General features: G+C 47.1%; 1 protein-coding gene across 4 annotated transcripts in view; it reads left to right on the top strand.

Moving 5' to 3' along the window:
- The window catches only part of LOC123376726 (complement factor H-like), a 116,092-nt gene that overhangs the window by 62,399 nt on the left and 32,412 nt on the right, over nt 1-21,281 (top strand). For all 4 annotated transcript variants that reach the window (XM_045028974.1, XM_045028975.1, XM_045028973.1 and 1 more), the window contains 5 exons: nt 3,046-3,222; nt 4,754-4,927; nt 5,372-5,554; nt 13,848-14,030; nt 14,492-14,671. In XM_045028974.1, coding sequence (XP_044884909.1) covers nt 3,046-3,222; nt 4,754-4,927; nt 5,372-5,554; nt 13,848-14,030; nt 14,492-14,671 — 897 coding nt within the window. The remainder of the gene's footprint in view (nt 1-3,045; nt 3,223-4,753; nt 4,928-5,371; nt 5,555-13,847; nt 14,031-14,491; nt 14,672-21,281) is intronic.

The following is a 21,281-nucleotide window of genomic DNA, read 5'->3' as shown; positions in this document are numbered from 1 at the left end:
TTGAATTGAAAATAAAGGCAGTGAATATGACAGTGCCAATGCATGGATTAGTTTGGTTGGTAAACAAGGACCAGACCCTCAAATGGGATAAAACAGGGCCAAGTATTAGGGACACATAATTGAATGCAGTGAGAATTCCTTATTTACTGTTGTATGCTGCTTTCCACCTTTGCCTTTTTATATGTATAAGGCCCAATTCTCCTCCTGTTCCATCTGGTTTGCATAGTTCTGACTGCAGAAAACAGCCAAAAAAATAGTTGGCTGGTTGGAATTCCCCCCAGATATAAAGGTGAGACTAAGGAAAAGGCATCATAACTGGGATGTCCTGGCTCTTCTGGCTGCTGAAATGACCCTTTGGGGCCATAGAGAACCAGCATAAAATAGCTTAAAGAAGGAGGAAGGCAGAAAGTTGGCTTGAAGTTATGTTTGTTCTATCCCTTGATCTGGTTCCTTGCTCAGCATAGCTGGACCAGATCAGAGAATCTGTTCCCTGGCTTCCCTACACTGGAGCAGAATCTAACCCTTACAGATGATTGAAGGGATCATGACTACAACCTAATTGTAACTATCACAGTAACAATGGGTATGTCTACACTACGGGATTATTCCGATTTTACAGAAACCGGTATTTGGAAACAGATTGCATAAAGTCGAGTGCACACTGCCACACTAAGCACGTTAATTCGGCGGTGTGCGTCCATGTACCGAGGCTAGCATCGATTTCCGGAGTGTTGCACTTTGGGTAGCTATCCCATAGTGCCCGCAGTCTTCCCCACCCATTGGAATTCTGGGTTGAGATCACAACGCATGATGGGGCAAAAACAGTGTCACGGGTGATTCTGGGTAAATGTCGTCAGTCAATCCTCCCTCCGTGAAAGCAATGGCAAACAATCATTTTGCGCCCTTTCCCTGGATTGCCCTGGCAGACACCATAGCACAGCAACCATGGAGCCCGTTCAGACTTTTTTCACTGTCACCGTATGTCTACTGAATGCTGCTGACAGACGCGGTACTGCAGCGCTACACAGCGGCATTCACTTGCCTTTGCAAGTTAGCAGAGATACTATTATAGTAGTCATATTGTACCATCTGCTGCTTTGCAAATTGGCAATGACGGTTACCAGTCATATTGTACCGTCTGCTGCTGTCATGGGTGCTCCTGGATGGCCTCAGTGAGGTCAGCCGGGGGCGCATGAACAAAAATGGGAATGACTCCCCAGGTCATTCCCTTCTTTAAGTTTTGTCTAAAGGTAGAGTCAGTCCTGCCTAGAATATCAGGCAAGTCTACTAAAGAACCAGAGAAGCAAACGGCCGCTCCGGGTCAGAGCTCGAGACATCCCACTGAAATGATAAGCTGCATGCCATTCTAGCGGGTGCCCCTGCAACAACGCCACCCATTTGTTCCCTCCTCCCCCACCCCTCCTGGGCTACCATGGCAGTTATCCCCCCATTTGTGTGATGAAGTAATAAAGAATGCATGAATAAGAAACTGACTTTATTGCGTCTGCAATCAGAGATAGAAGAGGGGGCAGCCTCCAGCTGCTATGATATTCCAGGCAGGACTGAATCTCCATTAGACAAACCTTAAAGAAGGGAATGACTGGAAGTCATTCCCATTTTTGCCCAGGTGCCCCCAGCCGACCACACTGAGGCCAATCAGGAGCACTCACGGGATGATGATGACGGATATCAGTCATATTGCACCGTCTGCCATCAGGAAGGGAAGGGGATGCTGCTGTTTAGCGCTGCAGCACAGTATCTGCCAGCAGCATCCAGTAAACATACGGTGACATTGAAAAAAGGCAAGAAACAATTTTTTTCCCTTTTCTTTCATGGGGAGGGAGGGGTTGACGACATATACCCTGAACCAACTGCAACAATGTTTTTGACCCTTCAGGCTTTGGGAGCTCAGTCAAGAATGCAAATGATTTTCGGAGAGTGTGGGAACTGTGAGGATAGCTAGAGTCCTCAGTCCCTCCTCCCTCCCTCCCTCCCTCCCTTCCTCCGCGAGCGTCCATTTGATTCTTTGACTTTCCATTATGCTTGTCTCAGCTCCTTAAGTTTCACGCAGCACTGTGTTGAGTCCCTGTTGTGGCCTCTTTCTGTCATAGCCTTGGATATTTTTTCAAATGCTTTGGCATTTCGTTTATTGGAACGGAGTTCTGATAGAACAGATTCATCTCTCCATACAGAGATCAGATTCAGTATCTCCCATACGGTCCATGCTGGAGCTCTTTTTTGATTCTGGGACTGCATGGTCATCCGTGCTAATCGGCGCTCCCCACTGGGCAAACAGGAAATGAAATTCAAAAGTCACGGGGCTTTTCCTGTCTACCTGGCCAGTGCATCCGAGTTCAGATTGCTGTCCAGAGCGGTCACAATGGCGCATTGTGGGATAGCGCCCGGGGGCCAATACCATTGAATTGCGGCCACACTAACCCTAATCCGAAATGGCAATACCGATTTCAGCGCTACTCCCCTTGTCGGGAAGGATTACAGATACTGATATTAAGAGCCCTTTATATCGATATATTGGCGGTAGACCAGGCCAATATGTAGTGAAGCAACTGAAAGAAGGAAATTATATTCACAGTTTCAAATGGTAGGAAAAAGGCAATGGCCTGAATCCAAGGAAGGAAAATTTTTATGCTAGACATTAGGAAGATATTCTGAATTTTAAGAGCATTAGTGTTGACTCTCAAGGGAAAGGTTTGAGTCACTATTATCACTGTAGATTTTCAAAGACAAACATGTCTGGTAAACATTAGTGGGAATGATGTAAGGAGCAAGCATGCAAAATGCAGGTATATATTTATTGCCTAAATGTTTTGTTCTAGCCTTGCCTTCTAAATCTATGAACACTTTCCTTCACCACCACATATTTCTAAAGAAAAATTAAAGAGATACAATGTGTGGTACTGTGTGTAGAATTTTCATTTTTTACTATACTGGGGCCCAAATTCACAAAGGTAGATATAATGAGAATTCTTTAGAATACCAGAGTTTCTAATTAAGAAAAAAAACTAAATTTCTCTAATTCTACAGAAACATGTGAAATGCCTCGTTTCGAGCATATTAATTTCCACACAACTCGAACGGTGTTTCTGCCTGATGAAACACTGGAATATGAATGTGCGGATGGATACCAAACAGTAAATAAAATCACAACAGGTTATACAGTGTGTGGCATAAATGGATGGACTCCTGAGCCCCAGTGTCTTGGTAAGGTGTTTTTGTTTTTTGTTTAATTAAACTACTACTCTGCAGAATGAATTCCTATGACTGTTATAGTTGCTATATTGATTACTAGTTTAAATAGCTCTGATGTAGGTGCAGGTTACATTGTGGATAATGACTGGGTGGGAAGTGTTCATGTCTGCTGGGACAGTCAAGAATCATTTATTGCATTCAGTCAGCAATCCCCAGAAAAGTGTGTTCTTCGTAATCTTAACCTTTTCTGATTACTGTACATCTTTCAGGAATCAGATTTGTCTTGCAAACCTCCAAGTTTCACCTCCTTGCAAAATCAGACATAAAAAGTCCACTATTACTGAAAAAATGGCTTCCTTTCTCATTTTTGCCATATAATAATAAAAATAATCCATTGGAATATAAATATTGTACTTACATCTCAGCTCTACAGGGAGGGACTGGCTGTTTGTGCAGTGTCTGGTGCCACGGGGTTCTCCGCATGTACTGGACACCCCAGACACTACTGCAATACGGACAATAAATACTGTCCCCCTGGGTCAGGCTCTGAGGGAAGTCTGAGGAGGGTTGGAGGGGCTGGGGTATCTCTGCTCTGCACAGATCCAGATTCGCTGGGATTGAGAGCTTCGTGGTCTGCTCAGCAATAGCTGCATCTGTCTGTTCCAGACTCTGGATGGAGCAGCTCTGATTCAAACAAAGTCCAGATTAAATTAAAAAGTAATGGAACCACTGGGAAATAAGAGGTAATCAGAGCACTGGAAACTGCAGAATTATTATTGTACTATGAAAGTCAAACAAATCTTACAAAACCTTTGAACAAGTAATAGTTGTATTTTTAAGTCATGACAAATAACAATCCAGATTGAAAGGCCAGCATCATTAACTGATTATTTGGTGTATTCCAAGTGTGATTTTTCTGAGTAAGGATCTGAGGTTATGAAACCTACCAGTTTCTAAATTACTTGCAAAATGTTTATAGTTAAATTAATAGAATGTGGGGGGAAGATTATGGAAAGTCACCCCTTCATTTGGTTAAATGTCATCTTTGTTTTTCCTCCCAGTTATGTTCTATTGTGCTTGTTTTGTTTCCTGCTTGCCTTCTTTTCTTTCCCCACACTAGATGGAGTTCTTACTCTTTTACAAATTCCAAGTTTTTTCAGCAAGATTCTTGTTCTTGGTGATAACCAAAGCCCTGATCCAAATCAATGGGTTCTTTCCATGGTTTAAAACTGGTTTTTGATCAACCCCTTTTGTTCAAGCAGCAAAGAGTCCTGTGGCACCTTATAGACTAACAGACATTTTGGAGCATGAGCTTGCATGCATCCGACGAAGTGGGTATTCACCCACGAAAGCTCATGCTCCAAAACGTCTGTTAGTCTATAAGGTGCCACAGGACTCTTTGCTGCTTTTACAGATCCAGACTAACACGACTACCTCTCTGATACTTGACCCCTTTTGTTCAAATCTTTTGTATTTTAAATACTTTCCCCTAGAAATATTTGCTATAATATATTTTCTTTCCTTTCCTCACCATCATCTTTAGCCATAGAATGTGAAATGTTGACATTGTCCAAAGGCTCAGTTTCCCCCCCAAAAGGGAAATATGATAATGGAGATGTGGTAACTTTTTCCTGTGCAAAAGGTCACAAAAGAGTGGGACCTGACTCCTCTCAGTGCTATTACTTTGGATGGTTCCCAGCATCTCCGACATGTAAAGGTAAATATTTCTCTTAGGCTTATTTAAGTAGGATACCTATTAGTAAATCTGGCTCTTCAATACTCATAAACTCTTCTGTGGGCTCTTTCTGGATCCTAGTGTCTATCCCAAGGTGAACTACCCAATCTATCCTCATGCCAATTCACTTACTAACCCACTGTGCCTTCATTTCCCATTTGAAACTGTGAATTTGTTTCCATCCATTTTGATTATAGTGAAACTGCCAGTTGTGTGAAGTGGTAGTAGGTTGAACTCAGGGCACTCATTTCCACTTGTGACCTAAAGTAAGATTTGAATCCAAATCTCCAGAAATAAGTTTAATTAATTCATTGGTCAGCTGTGCCATCTTTCTGCACTTGAAGCAGTGAATTTGGTTTTTTTCATTTTTTATTGTAGTCTATTTTTAATTGGAACAACTGTCTAGATATAATCTCTTTGTATTAGAGGAAACCAAAGCTTGTGGAGAACCACCCAGCATTACCAATGGGAATATTATCAGTGAACTTCATGAGAACTATCAGCATGGTGACTCAGTGGAATATGATTGTGACCTCAGTTTTAAAATTATTGGATCAAGAAAAATAGAATGTATTGATGGGGAATGGACATCTTTACCTTCTTGCACAGGTAAAATATGTTATTTTCACACTTTTAGGATTAATATAGATTAATACTTTTCTATTTTACACTTTTAGAGATTTTCCAAATCAAAACTATACCTACTTAAATGTAACATACTGGCCAGTGTACATAGTTTCTGTACCAGAGTCCTCTCTGAGATGGAATCAAACCCATGCTAGTGTTTTTATTGAGCTGACATCTAAAATACTTCCAATGGCCAGCTGTAATTTGCAGAGTCTGGAATCCTGGCTGATCAAAAGCACTGAAATTTCAATTTTGAGAGTCCATCCTGATAATTTACCTAACGCTGGAGAGCATCCCTTAGTATGCATATTAGCTAACATAGTTTTAAAAAAATAAAATAAATGCATTATAATATCTTCTTGTAGTTGCAGCATATTTAGAAATCAAACAGATTTTTTTGGTTGTTCTTCGAATGTTTGCTCACAGCCATTCCAGTTAGGTGTGCGCGCGCTGCGTGCACGTTCGTCGGAAGACTTTTACCCTAGCAACACTCGGTGGGTCGACTGGGCGCCCCCTAGAGTGGCGCCACTATGGCACCAGATATATACCCCAGCTGACCCATCCACCCCTCAGTTCCTTCTTATTGCCCGTGTTGGTCATTGGAACAGTGGAGTGCTGCTTAGCTGCCCTCCACTTCCCTAGCTTACTCGTAGTTTCTCATTCGTTATTGTGTACATAGTTATAATTCCTCTATATTTATATCTAGTTAGTTATATTTACTGGTTTAATAGTATAGTTAGAGTAGTATTAGTTAGAGGGGTTCGGGGATTAGCCCCTTCCCCGCACCCGGTGCCGGAGCACATGCCCGGCTCCCCGGGTTTCAAGCTGTGCTCGGCCTGCCACAGGCCGATGCCAACAGGAGATCCACACGACTCCTGTTTGAAGTGCCTCGGGGAATCACACTTAACTGCTAAGTGCCCCATTTGCTGAGCTTTCAAGCCTCGGACTAAAAAGGAGCGGGACATAAGACTTAGACAGCTCCTCATGGAGGCGGCTCTCACCTCTCCATCTTCGACACCGAGCGCTACTCAGTCGGAGACCAGAAGCACCTCCTTGGCACCAGACCGTACCGGTCTGCCCAAAGCCTCTCGGCACCGGACGCCACGGGCACCGAAGTCAGCCCCGAGGTGCTCCCTCTCCCCGAGGGTAAAGAAAGCGAAGAATGCTGCCGCCTCGGCACCACCCGCACCGAGGCCAGAGAGTGTGTCTAGGTTGGGCCGCCCGGCACTGAAACCCGCCGCGGCACCGACTAGGCCAGCACCGCCGACTCCGGTCCCGCAAGGGCCGTCGAGTCCGGCACCAGTGACCTCCCCGGCACCTGCCACGGTAGATCTCACCATACCGTCCACGCTGGAGGCGTTCGCAGCGGTGAGAGACCTGATCGCCTTGACAGACTCGGCATTGCCTCCACCCCCGGCACCGCCGATGAGGGTAATTCAATCGATTGGCAAGCCAGCCCTGATTAGACCATCTTCTGTCGGCGCAGCGGACCGGCACCGCTCACGATCGCGGTCTCGCAGATGCTCCAGGTCCAGGCGGCGCTCCTGCTCTCAACCCCGCTCTCAACGCCGCTCGCAGTCCCGGCACCGTTCCGTCGCACGGCACCGGTCAGACTCATGGCACTGATTGTTTTCACGGTCCCCGGCTTGCTACTCCCGGCACCGCTCCAGATCCCGGTACCGCTCCAGGCACCGTACCTCCCAAAGCCACTCACGACGCCGGGATTCGAGATCTCGGTCAACCTCCCGGCACCGGTCCGGTCTCAGGTCCCGATCTCGCTCTCGGTACCGAGATGCTTCACGGCACCGATCCCCGGTGCATAGGGTAACCAGGTCTGTTGGGACATCGGCCCAAGGCTTCTCTGCTCCTCCCTGGCCATCCAGACACACATCGGTGTCGTCTTGAGCGGACAGCTACTATGCTGAGGACCGTGATTCGGATGTGCCCGCCGAAGTTTTCCAAGAAGCCCGGCATCAAGACCAAGGTCCTCAACAATGGCCCTTTTGGACGCCTTGGGCATACCACCAGGCCCAAGCTGCTCCGTTGGCTCCCGCATACGCTGCGTCATCGGAGCACCGAGCACCAGAGGCCGCAGTTAGCCGTCCCCCTCCAACCGGGATGGATGACCCGCTGACCCATCCTCCGAATTCCCCGGTACCGCTGGAGCAGGAACCAGTTCAGGACCAGGAGGTCGTACAGGACCCGCTCGTCCCTGGTGTTTCATCCTCTTCCTCGCCAGATGAGGCAGTGGCAGGGACCTCCTCCTCTGGACTATCACCAATAGACCTAAGGGCCCATCAGGATCTCCTCAGGAGGAATGCATTGAATATGAACCTACAGGTAGAGGAGGTCCCGGAGGTAGAAGACCCAGTGGTCAGCATGTTGTTGGCAGATACGCCCACAGAGTGGCTCTGCCCTTTATCAGGACAATCTAAGTTAACGCTGACACCTTATGGCAGTCCCCGGCCTCCATTCCCCCTACGGCGAAGGGGGTTGAGCGTAAATACATGGTACCCTCCCGGGGGTACGAATACCTGTACGTCCACCCTCCTCCCTCCTCCTTAGTTGTCCAATCGGTCAACGAGAGGGAGCGCCATGGCCAGCAAGCGCCAGCCCCAATGTCTAAAGAGGCTAGGCGAATGGACCTACTCGGTCGCAAGGTATACTCCGCAGGCGCCCTACAACTCCTGGTAGCAAACCAGCAGGCTCTGCTGAGCCGGTATAGTCATAACACCTGGGCGGAGCTGGGTAGGTTCCAGGAGCTACTTCCACAGGACTCACACCAGGAATTTGCTGCTTTCCTGGAGGAAGGGAAGAAGGTGGCCCGAACCTCCCTTCAGATCTCTCTAGATGCGGCCGACTCGGCAGCCAGAACTCTGGCCTCCGGCATCACCATGAATATACGATCCAAGACTTGCCCTTTGATGGCAAAGGTCTGTTCTCAGAAAAGACGGACCCCAGGCTTCAAAGCTTAAAGGACAATAGGGTCATCATGCGTACCTTGGGCATGCATACACCTGTGACCCAACGCAGACCCTTCCATCCCCAACCTTACCGTCCGTACTTTGTGTCCAGGCACAGGCAAGACTTTTCTAGGCGACACGGTTGAGGTGGGCGTAGGCGTCAGTCAGAACCCCAGACGGGCCAAAACCATGGTCCCTCCAAACCTCCGGGGGGTCCAAAGTCTGCCTTTTGAAGGTTCGCCCGAGGACAGCGTACCAGTTTCTGGACAGGATCCTTTTCCTCCCTTCTCCAACTGCCTTTCCTACTTCCTCCCGGCGTGGTCCCAGCTGACCTCAGACATCTGGGTACTACGCACCATGAAACAAGGATACCACCTCCAATTTGTTTCAACCCCGCCTTTCCACCTCCCATCCCGGTCCCTCTTCAGGGACCCCTCTCACGAGCAATTCCTCTTACAAGAGGTGCAGACACTCCTCACCATTGGAGCAATAGAGGAGGTACCAAAAGAGGAAAGGGACAAGGGGTTTTACTCCCGTTACTTCCTGATCCCCAAGTCAAAAGGGGGCCTCAGGCCTATCCTAGACCTGCGAGGCCTCAACAAGTTCATAATAAAGTTGAAGTTCCACATAGTCTCCCTGGGGACCATTATCCCGTCCTTGGATCCTGGAGACTGGTATGCTGCCCTCGATATGAAGGGCGCGTACTTTCCCATGGCCATTTTTCCTCTGCACAGGAGGTATCTTCGTTTTGTAGCCAACCATCGGCATTTCCAATTTGCGGCCCTTCCCTTCGACCTCTCCACAGCCCCAAGGATGTTCACAAAATGTATGGCAGTAGTTGCTGCACACCTCCACCGTCAGGGGATTCACGTGTTCCCGTACCTGGACGACTGGCTCATCAGGGGGACCTCCGAGGCGCAAGTCATGTAGCACGTAGGCATCGCCAGGGACCTATTTACACGTTTAGGCCTGATGCTCAACACGGAAAAGTCCACTCTGGTGCCCACTCAGTGGCTAGACTTCATAGGAACTACCCTGGACTCCACTCTAGCCAAGGCCTACCTGCCTCAGCCGCGATTCCAGGCAATGGCAGCAATCATTCGAGGTCTGCAGAACTTCCCCACGACCTCGGCTCGCACCTGTCTCGGTCTCCTAGGTCACATGGCTGCCTGCACTTATGTGACCAAATATGCCAGGCTCCACCTTCGACCCCTCCAAACATGGCTCAATTCCGTGTATCGTCTGGGCAGGGACCCGATAGACACATTAGTCACCATTCCACAGAGCACCCTGTGCTCCCTCGACTGGTGGCTAAACCCCTCCCTGGTGTGTGCAGGATTACCGTTCCATCCGCCTCAACCCTCACTATCCCTGATGACAGATGCGTCATCCCTTGGATGGGGGGGCTCACTTCGGACACCTTCTCACCCAGGGCCTTTGGTCATCCGAGGAACTGACGCTTCATATAAATGTTCAAGAGCTAAGAGCGGTCTGCCTGGCGTGCCAGGCATTCCAGAAGCATATGCACGGCCGTTGTGTCTCAGTGTTTACAGACAACACAACGGCCATGTATTATATAAACAAGCAGGGAGGGACTCGATCTTCCCCCCTCTGTCGGGAGACCATCCGACTCTGAGAATTCTGCATAGCCCACTCGATGGACCTGGTAGTGTCCTTTCTCCCAGGGGTTCGGAACACTCTGGCGGATCAGCTGAGCAGATCCTTCCTGTGTCACGAATGGTCGCTGAGACCAGACATTACTCATGCGATTTTCCAGAAGTGGGGCTTTCCCCATGTAGACCTATTTGCGTCTCGCGTGAACAGGAAATGCCACGTGTTCTGCTCCTTTCAGGGTCTTTCACCGGGATCGATCTCGGACGCGTTCCTCATGTCGTGGAAGCACCTACTGCTCTATGCCTTTCCACCGTTCCCCCTGGTTCACAGAGTCCTGTTAAAACTCCGCCAGGACAAAGCGCATCTCATTATGATCGCGCCAGCGTGGCCCAGACTGCACTGGTACACCACACTGCTCAACCTCTCCATAGCCAGCCCGATTACTCTGCCATTCCACCCGGACCTCATAACCCAGGATCACAGCAATCTCCGGCACCCAGACCTGCAGGCCCTCCATCTCACGGCGTGGCTCCTGCGTGGCTAGACGAATCAGAGTTATGCTGCTCCGCTCCAGTACAGCATATTCTCTTGAGTAGCAGAAAACCTTCCACTCGGTCCACATATCTGGCCAAGTGGAAGCACTTCTCTTGCTGGTGTGAGGCGCGGAATGCTTCTCCCTCAGAGGTCTCCATCATTACTATCTTGGACTACCTCTGGTCCCTCAAGCAGCAGGGCCTGGCGTTGTCTTCTTTGCGGGTGCACTTAGCGGCCATCTCCTCATTCCACCCAGGGGAGAGTGGCCACTCTGTGTTTTCACACCCCTTAGTTACTCGACTTCGTAAGGGCCTCGAGCTCCTCTACCCCCAGGTACGCCACCCTACCCCTACCTGGGACCTCAACCTAGTCCTAAACAGGCTTATGATTCCACCGTTTGAGCCATTGGCCACTTGCTCACTGCTATACCTGTCCTGGAAGACAGTTTTCCTGGTAGCCATTACATCAGCCAGGCGGGTCTCCAAACTTCGAGCGCTTACGGTGGACCCGCCATATACTGTTTTTCACAAGGACAAGGTGCAGTTGCGACCACATCTGGCATTCCTCCCGAAGGTGGTATCAGCTTTCCATACCAATCAGACATCTTCCTTCCGGTTTTCTTCCCGAAGCCTCATTCATCCCCACGGGAGCAGCAGCTACACTCCCTAGATGTCCGTGGAGCTCTCTTTTTATATTGATCAGATAAAGCCGTTCCGAAAGTCCCCCCAGCTATTCGTTGCAGTGGCCAACCGGATGAAAGGCCTGCCCATCTCCTCACAGAGGATCTCCTCTTGGTTAACAGCGTGCATACGCACGTGCTATGACTTGGCTCATGTTCCCTTGGGCCATCTCACTGCCCATTCTACCAGAGCTCAGGCTTCATCAGCCGCCTTCCTGGCCCATGTACCAATCCAGGAAATATGTCGAGCAGCTACCTGGTCATCGGTCCACACCTTCACTTCGCACTATGCTCTGGTCCAACAATCTAGAGATGATGCAGCCTTTGGCTCGGCAGTTCTGCACTCCGCCACATCTCACTCCGACCCCACCGCCTAGGTAAGGCTTGGGAATCACCTAACTGGAATGGATATGAACAATCACTCGAAGAAGAAAAGACGGTTACTCACCTTTATAACTGTTGTTCTTCGAGATGTGTTGCTCATATCCATTCCAAACCCACCCTCCTTCCCCACTGTCGGAGTAGCCGGCAAGAAGGAACTGAGGGGCGGGTGGGTCGTCTGGGGTATATATCCGGTGCCATAGTGGCGCCACTCTAGGGGGCACCCAGCCGACCCTCCGAGTGTTGCTAGGGTAAAAGTCTTCCGACGAACGAGCACGCGGCACGCGCACCCCTAACTGGAATGGATATGAGCAACACATCTCGAAGAACAGCAGTTACAAAGGTGAGTAACTGTCTTTTTTATCTGAAATGAAAATGTGCATTTATAGGAAATAATTACAGATGTTTTTCTGGAATAAAAGGATATTGTGACCTAAAAAATAATAGATAAAATCCAAACTGTTAACAGATCTACTAGAGGTTCTATGATTGTCTTGGCAAGTCTAGTGATTTGGGCTTTGGCCTGCTGAAATCATCATTGGTTATGTTTCTATACTGATCAGGGGCGGCTCCAGGCTCCAGCACGCCAAGCATGTGCTTGGGGCAGCATGCCGTGGGGGGTGCTCTGCCGGTCGCCGGGAGGGCAGCAGGCAGCTCCGGTGGACCTCCCGCAGGCATGCCTGCGGCGGGTCCGCTGGTCCCGCAGCTGGGGTGGAGCATCCGCTGGCGGGTCCGCTGGTCCCGCGGCTGGGGTGGAGCATCCACAGGACGTCTGCGGGAGGTCCACCGGAGCCGCGGGACCGGCGACCGGCAGAGCGCCCCCTGCGGCGTGCCACCGTGCTTGGGGCGGCAAAATTGCTAGAGCTGCCCCTGATACTGATCTATGAAAAATGTAAGGAAAGGGGGGTAGCTGCTGGCCTCACTTTAGCACTGTGTAAGCTGAAATTGTTTCCTAGATACTATTTTCTGTGCCTTGCCTTAAATACATGTAAGCAGAACTTTTGATGAATACCATTGGATAACAGGTCAGTTCACTATTTCACTATCATCCTAACATGCTGCTGAATGTTGTTTATTATTATTTATGGAGCACCATAGGTGCACATAGCAAGGTCCCTGTCCCAAGGAGTTATGTTAAAACACAAGTAAAATATTTCTATAGCAAGTGAAAGACAGAGAAGTATAGAAAAGGATGTTTAATGAAGGGAGAAAAAGCTGCATGCTGCCCAATCAGTGGGAAGCAATTCTATTTGTAGGGGCAATGTGAAATGAAGTACAAAGCCAAGAGTGGAATATACAATAGAGTGATTAGCAAAGAGATTTGGGATGGAGCAGTATAAGGAAATGTCATAGCCAGGGAAGTTATTCTCAGTCTTATAATTTATAGGGAGTTTCAATGTAATGCGGAAAAAGAGAGCAATAAAGGTTAGACTTTAAACAGGTACAGTGGGGTGACACGGTCGCAGCAGCGGGAGAGCAGAGGCTGCAAATTAGAAAGGGGAAAGTGTAGAATATGGGGGTCAGGTAGCTTGCAGTTGTCAACATGGCAGCTGTGTGATTGCAGTTGTCAACATGGCAGCTGTGTGCACTGAAGGTGGCAGGATTTTATTTTCTTTAAATATAAAGTGAGTATTAGGGGGGTGTAGTTTAGTGTCATGATAGTAGTGAACTACTAGCAATTTGTAGTGTGGTATTGTGTTAAATGTGAGTATTGATTTGGTTTAAGATTTCCTTGCATTTTAGTGTTTTCATTCTTGTGCGGGAATATAAATTAAGCATTGCTAAGTTAATGATATTTTGTATGTGGAAATAGAGAGGAATAAGAGACAATCCTTACAAAACTTAGCTGTGAGGAGAGAAAAGCTGAATACAGCTCTGGAAGATGTCCTATAGAGAAGTGAGGGAGAGGAGTTTGGAAGAAAGGCAAATGTTATTACAAACGAAGGGCCTAGTTCTGCGCACATTTAAGTCAATCAGAGTTTCACTTCTAACTTTAATGAGAGCGAGGTCAGGTCCTAAATATTTATTTTAAGTAAGGCTCTTTGATCACGTGTTTTATATGTGCCAAGATTATAATATGGAATATTTATGCTCTTTTCCACAGAAGAGGAAAAAACCTGTGGACGACCACCCCATATTACCAAAGGGAGAGCTGTCAATATAGAACGTGAACAGTACATTCATGGAGATACAGTGGAATATGAATGTGAAAAAAACTATGTAATGGTTGGGCCAAATAAAGGGAAGTGTCTTAGTGGAGAATGGATATCTTTGCCTTCGTGTGCTGGTAAACTATTTAGATAATACTTTAAGCATTAAATTAACAACTTCATTTAAGGTTGAATAGAGATTATTCAACAATATTCAGGCAGATACAGTTTATATAGATATTTAGAACCATTCTTTACATACTATAGTGTTTTCATAGTGTGTGCAAAGTTAAGCATGTGCATAAAAGCATCAGTGGCTTTCAACAGGGTTTGCTTGACCCCACCTTTCAGTGTATCTTTCCAACAAAGGCAGCTCAGCATCTTTGAAAGCTTTACGATGTACACAAACTAAAAACATTTTTTTTCTTTGATTTGTTTCTCTTCTGGTAACTTTAGAGATTACTTATAACAATAGTAGACACAACATTCTCACATGGCCATGTATTTGCAAATTGAATATCTGCCTTTAAATGGATATTTACTGGACACATCCTATGATTTATAGCATATTTTAATTTTTATGTTGGATTTTATTTAGATAAATCTGCTACATGTGAACTTCCAGACAATTTTGAGAATATAATAATTTTACAAACTGCCAGCAAAAGGATCTATACGCACAAAACATCTATAATGTACAAATGTAAAACAGATGGCACAAACTTTATACAAGCAACTTGTAAACATGGGGAATGGACACCCAAAATTGACTGCATAGGTAAGCTTATGTATTTATATACAAATTGTTCTTTTCTAATTATTATAATTACCTAATTTTACATCTACCTTTTTAGTCTGAGTGAAGTTCAGTAGTTTGAAAAAAACAACTGGTTTAATCATTAAAACATATATCCGTTTATATGCCTAAGCATAGGAAAGACAACTTGCTGCTTTGAAATTACTGGAATATTTTGACAATCTCTAAACGAGGGGTGCACAAACTTTTTGGCCCGAGGGCCATATCGGGGAATAGAAATTGTATGGTGGGCCGTGAATGCTTAGTGGGTTGTTTCCAATAGGACAAGATGTTGATGATGAACATATTTCTTTGATGGAATCCTATTTATTCTCTGTCTATCTCTCTCTGTATAAAGTGTGTGTGTATATATAGAAAGAGAGAGAGGGGGAGTCCTATTTCCCTGCATCCAGTAGGATCAAACAAAAGAAAGTTTATTTGCTCTAAGTTCCAAGCTTCTTCCAGTTTCCACTGTACCCAAAAAGCACTATCTAGGCTTTCCCCCAAAACCGCTCCCTCCCCTAGTGCTTACTCTAGCGATCTCCTTGGCTTTCTGCTCCTTCCTTCTTTGTGATGTTCCTTTTTCACACTCAGAGACATACAGCTCCCCCAGTAAATGCCCTAGCCCCTGCATTTACTTTATCAGTCCCCAGAGAAACACCTTGGGCCATGTGGTTCATCTTCAACTCAGGCCCTGCCATGTTGCCTGTGTTTTGGATGGTGCTCCTATTATTTCAGCTATCTGTCTCCATGAAGGAGCTTAATTGTTCTTCACAGTGATCTGGAATGAAAGGTGGTTGTTTTACCCCCCAGTTTCAATGAGGTGTAGCTCAATCCACAACAATAGGAATTATTAGGGTTGCTGTCTGTTTGATAAAAAGAGAATCCTGAAGACTGCTGGGGCTGCATGTTGTGTCATACCCTTACACAGGGCCGGCTCCAGAGCCCAGCGCGCCAAGCGCGCGCTTGGGGCGGCATTTTGCCGGCAGGGCGGCAGGCGGCTCCGGCGGACCTTCCGCAGTCATGCCTGCGGGAGGTCCACCGGAGCCGCGGGACCAGTGGACCTCCCGCAGGCATGACTGCGGAGGGTTCGCTGGTCCCGCGGCTTGGGTGGACCTCCCGCAGGCACGCCTGCGGATGCTCCACTGGAGCCGCAGGACCAGCGGAACCTCCGCAGGCACGTCTGCAAGAGGTCCCCCGGAGCCACGGGACCGGCAACCGCCAGAGCGCGCCCCGCAGTGTGCCACCCTGCTTGGGGTGGCGGGATTCCTAGAGCCGCCCCTGCCCTTACAAAGGCAACAAGTTTCTGGTTTTATTTCCTGACCTGATGCCTATTAAAGTCCAGAGCAAAGAATTTGTGTCCTCAAATGAGCATTTAGAGTAAACAAGAGAGATTTCTACTCAGTCTTAAATTTAATATTGCTCATGAGGAAAAAGTTAATTCTTTTGGGAGCACTCAAGTCCTGCTAGAAAATATGCATTCTGCATTGTTGTACGCTTTTTACTGTGATTTTTAAATTGGTGTGCACACTCAGTGAAGACACAGATGAATATTATTATACCATCTGTGCTTCTCATTTTGTTTTATTCCTAGGACTTAACTGAGATATGGGTCAAATGTATTTATTTTTTTGTTTTGGTAATTTATCTTGAAGCTTAACAAAATTGAAATGTTTTAATTGGTTGAAAGGTATTTGCAGTTTGAATTGCATCCCTGTCTATAAAGTGTCCACATACAGTGTGTGTGTGTATATCAATCAATTGTGACAGACCCAAACCAGTGGGGTACAGGAGTCTGGTAGAGTCTGGCAAATATACTGGTCACTGGATGAGTAGTTTTCTGTTCCCCAAGTGACAAGAGCAGGGGCTGCACTAGAGTAATCAAGAACCTGCTAGAACCAGTTAAGGCAGACAGGCTGATTAGAACACCTGCAGCCAATCAAGGCAGGCTAATCAAGGCACCTGGGTTTAAAAAGGAGCTCACTCCAGTCAGGCCGGAGGGAGCCAGAGGAGAGGAAGTGCGTGTGAGGAGCTGGGAGCAAGAGGCAAGGAGCTGAGAGTGAGAGGGTGTGCTGCTGGAGGACTAAGGAGTACAAGTGTTATCAGATACCAGGAGGAAGGTCCTGTGGTGAGGATAAAGAAGGTGTTTGGAGGAGGCCATGGGGAAGTAGCCCAGGGAGTTGTAGCTGTTGTGCAGCTGTTGCAGGAGGCTCTATAGACAGCTGCAATCCACAGGGCCCTGGGCTGGAACCTGGAGTAGAGGGCGGGCCCGGATCCCCCCCCCCCAAACCTCCCAACTCCTGATCAGACACAGCAGGAGTTGACCCAGACTGTGGGGAAGATCACTGAGGTGATCAAATCTGCCAATAAGCGCAGGACCCACCAAGGTAGAGGAGGAACTTTATATATATAAAATAAAACATTTCATATTTTTAGAGAGAAATAGGTGGGGGGGGGGGCGGATGGAGAGTGAGCAGAATCCTTAGAGATTCACAGCTAAGTTCTCTGAAAAGTCTCTACTGAGCATAGTGTAGTAGATTGAGGTAATGTACAGTATAGGTAGAAATTACCCCAGGTTAGAAACAACCCACTGAAATGTCTGCTGAAACCAGAGTTTAATTCTTGGGCTAGCTCAGAAGGGTATTGTGTTAATATAGTGTATGAGACATCAGAAATAACAACACTACAGTGTCCAGATGTTTGTGAGTCTGATACATTGACCATTCTTCATTGACTCTGGAGCCAGCAGCTGAGTTTTCAGACAGATATTTTATAAGAAAACCTGAGAAAAATATAGAAGTAGTACATCAGCTCCTCTTCTGTTCCCCTCCAGCTACTTTAGTCATGGAGCAGGGTCAAAGATAGGACTTGTCCCACTCTATATTATAGGCAGAGTGGTTGTCTAACACATCTTAGTCTAAGACAGTGTTTTCAAACTTTAATTGTTTACGTCAAAATTTTCCATGCCAGGTATGTGCCTCAGGCTGACTTTTTTTCCACACCTTTGAATAGTTTCAGTCAGAATGTTTCCACCATTCTAAGAATGAGATCAGGGAAAGATACATTATTTTGCCCATGATAAAACATTTTTGCAACTTTTTCTTAGAACTGCTCTAAGATCCCCATGTTTTGGAGCAGGACCTTGAAATTTGTCAGGGGAATGGTCTTGGCGTCAGGGATGTACCTTTTGTCATAGCTGTGAAAATCTGCCCAAATTTGGCCAGATTTATAAATCTTTGAAAAATCTCATTTTTCATATGCTCAGTAGAGACTTTTCAGAGAACTTAGCTGTGAATCTCTAAGGATTCTGCTCACTCTCCATCCCCTGACCATATTGTGCATACACCATCCCCACAGAGTGACTGAGAGCAGTCCAGCCCAGGCTACAAGGGCAAAGTCACACTTAATTGCTACTCTATGCTGGTGTGGGACTGGACACCAGAACTGAGAGCCTGTCTCCTTGTACTTTCAATGCACTCTTGCTGGCCCATAGTTAGAATGTAGGAGAGAGCTTCCTGACTCCAATAGAGAGGGGGCACAAGCTGGACTAGGGAAAGGGAAAAAGTGTATTGGGACATGGAGCTGAGGGGAGGAGAGACTGGAGGCTGGCAAGAAGGGGAGATGGAATGGAGAAACTGGTACTTGGAACTGGGGTGGCGGGAGATTGGGACTTGGAATCTAAATGGGAGAAAGGAGGGAATAGGAGAAGATTAAGGTGTGTGTGTGAGAGAGAGAGAGAGAGAGAGAGAGAGAGAGAGAGAGAGAGAGAGTTGGGGGATACACAAAGAGGATCCAGATCAGACAGGGAACAGAGAGAGGGGAACTGGGGCTGGCTGGGCACTATTCCTAAAGTAAATCCTATGACTAAAATATAATCTTATAAGCAAATATTTGTGAAGCATATTGGGAAAGAGTTTCTCATCTCCACCTAGCGCTGGTTCATATAGCTACCAGTTACTCCATTAACTCAAATGGCAGAGGTCTGTGCAGCAGATCTAAAGTTTCCAACTCTGTTCATGATTGATGTGGGTGTCAATAAGATGCCACATGATGGACTTTCTATTTTTAAAAATATATAAATTACACATACACACACACACAAACAGAGCCATGTTAAAAGAACATTAAGGTTTCAACTCAAGCATTCAAAAGTTAAGAAATGCCAGGTATTTTTTTAGCCCCATCTCTGTTGTATCTCACAATGTTTAATGGAGTCGTAGTGTTTAAGGGCTGAAGGGACCACTAGATCAAATAGTCTGACCTCCTGTATAGCACAGGCCATCAACACCACCCACACACTAAACCTATCAATTGCAATGAGACCTAAGTATTACAGCCCACAGGAGACTAGACTATTATGTGCTAAAGGCAGAGAATAGGTGGGACAGAGGTGCGCCAGTGCCCAAGGATCCCACAATGGAAAGGAAAGTAAGTGAGATGTATCCAGATAATCTTGGCAAATGACTGGAGAGGAAGGCAAAAGAACCCTAAGGTAACATCCAATCTGACCTGGGCTAAAATTCCTTCTTCTTTGTGTGCTGTCCTTGTGGGTGCTCCACTTCAGGTGATGGTGTGTCCTGGAGCCATTGATCGGAGATTTATGGTCTGGTCGGGCCATGCATGTGCAGCAGCTTTCTCGCAGTGCCGTTGGAGTCTCTTCAGCACATGCAAAGCTGACCTCCTCACTTCCATTTCAACCGTCTTCTGCTGAAGATGGAGGTTGGGGCAGTGCCACAGCTTCTTCCCCTCAAAATAGAAAAAAATGATAATTGTTAGTTTAGTTTAAATTTTTTCCATAGATAAGTTAGTTTGTTAGTTGAGAAAAAAAATCTTAGTTTTCTTCATTTCCAGGTTAATGGTTCCCTGTGGATCGCAAACCATGTAAAAAAAATGTCGGTCCACTCAGGACTTTACTTTAGATATGCCAGGCTCCCCTGGCTTCAGAAGATGTGGCTCTTGCAAGGAGGTTATGTGGAGCTCCGATGGGCAGTCCCTCTGCATGAGATGCCTCAGGGAGACACACGTACCATCCAAGTGCATCCACTGCAACAATTTGAAGGCGAGAGCCAGGTGTGACTGGGATCTATGATGCAAAATGAGAGAAATCACTCCAACCTGGATCTGAAAAGGACACCCCAAAGCCTTCCCCTAAGTGCTCCCCAAGTCAGTCTGAACTGAGTAAGAGCACTGTTCCACCCTCTCAAGAAAAGAGGAAGCAAGTCTCGACCTCTCCACAATGGGAACCTCACAGAAAGAAACGGTCCCCCACGAAGTCATTACAAGTGGTGCCAATGGCCCCGATAGTCAGTACCTACGACTCCCCTGGCTCCTCTGGCACCAGAATGCACCACTCATAAGAACAAGGAGTTGAGACTGCAAACATGCCATGTCTCTTACTCAGCACCGACAGTACCAACACTTGTGTTGGAGACTGTGCTGACCTTACAACCACCAGTGTCGACACAGGTCTTGGCGCAGCCACCTCCCTCAGCACTGTCACCTCACCCAGTACTGATAGCCAGCACTGCAGTGTGGTCACTGTCCCCAACAAAGGCAAAACAGAAGACTCCTAGACACCCAATGCGTACTACTAAGACATCGGTACCGCACGCACTGGCACCACAACAATTCCTGATACAGGAGGACATCACTGTTGCATTGGTCCCAGAATTACCTCTCCTTGGCAATGCAGGATCACCTATCACACAACCGACCTTGCCTATGGCACCATCAATGTTTAGTGACAGTGACAATGAGGACGAAGAGAAGCAAGTGTTTTCATCACAGGGCTCGCCCACATCTCAACACAAACCTACTGGAGGCACATCATGGCATGAAATCCACCAGTCACAACCTCATTTTCCATGGTATGGACCCCCATAGATGGGTCCCCAAATGGCATTCACGATGCAGTGGCCACCATGGGCAGCATACAAAGCCCAATATGCTTGGACCTCCTCACCGCCTATGGCACAGCTCCGGTCCCTTCCTGTATCCCAAGGGCTTGCAACATCAGGAGCCACGGAGGAGATGGCCAATGAACCAGAGGACGAGACTGCCCCCAAAGCAGTGTCACATGAACATAACTCTTCTCCAGATATAGCCATTATGCTACCTCCACCTACTATGGCTGATGACTTTAAACAATTTCAAGAGCTATTGAAGTGCATAGCACTCAGCCAGGACATCTGTCTGGAGGAAGGCCAAGAGTACCAACACAAACTATTAAAAATTCGACAACCACTTTCTGTGTCAAAAATTACCCTGCCCATCCTCAAACCTGCTGGACAGTGTGGCTGACCCCGGTCACTGCCCCCTCAACATGAAAAAGGTCGGACTATGAATATAATGTCACAGTCAAGGGCGTGGATTTCCTGTTTTCTCACCCACAACCAAATTCTATAGTGGTGGAAGCAGCAAACCACTGGGCCAAACACCACTCTGTGCCACAGGATCAAGACCATAAGCATCTAGACCTTTTAGGTCACAAGGTCTACACCTCCTCGATGCTACAATTCCGCATTGCCAACTAGAGTTCCTCCCTGGCTAAATATGACTTTGACAATTATGGGAAACTCTTTGAGTTTACCAT

Source organism: Mauremys mutica, chromosome 8, assembly GCF_020497125.1.
Source record: "Mauremys mutica isolate MM-2020 ecotype Southern chromosome 8, ASM2049712v1, whole genome shotgun sequence".
NCBI lineage: Eukaryota > Metazoa > Chordata > Testudines > Geoemydidae > Mauremys > Mauremys mutica.
This window is presented reverse-complemented; position numbering and strand designations above follow the sequence as displayed.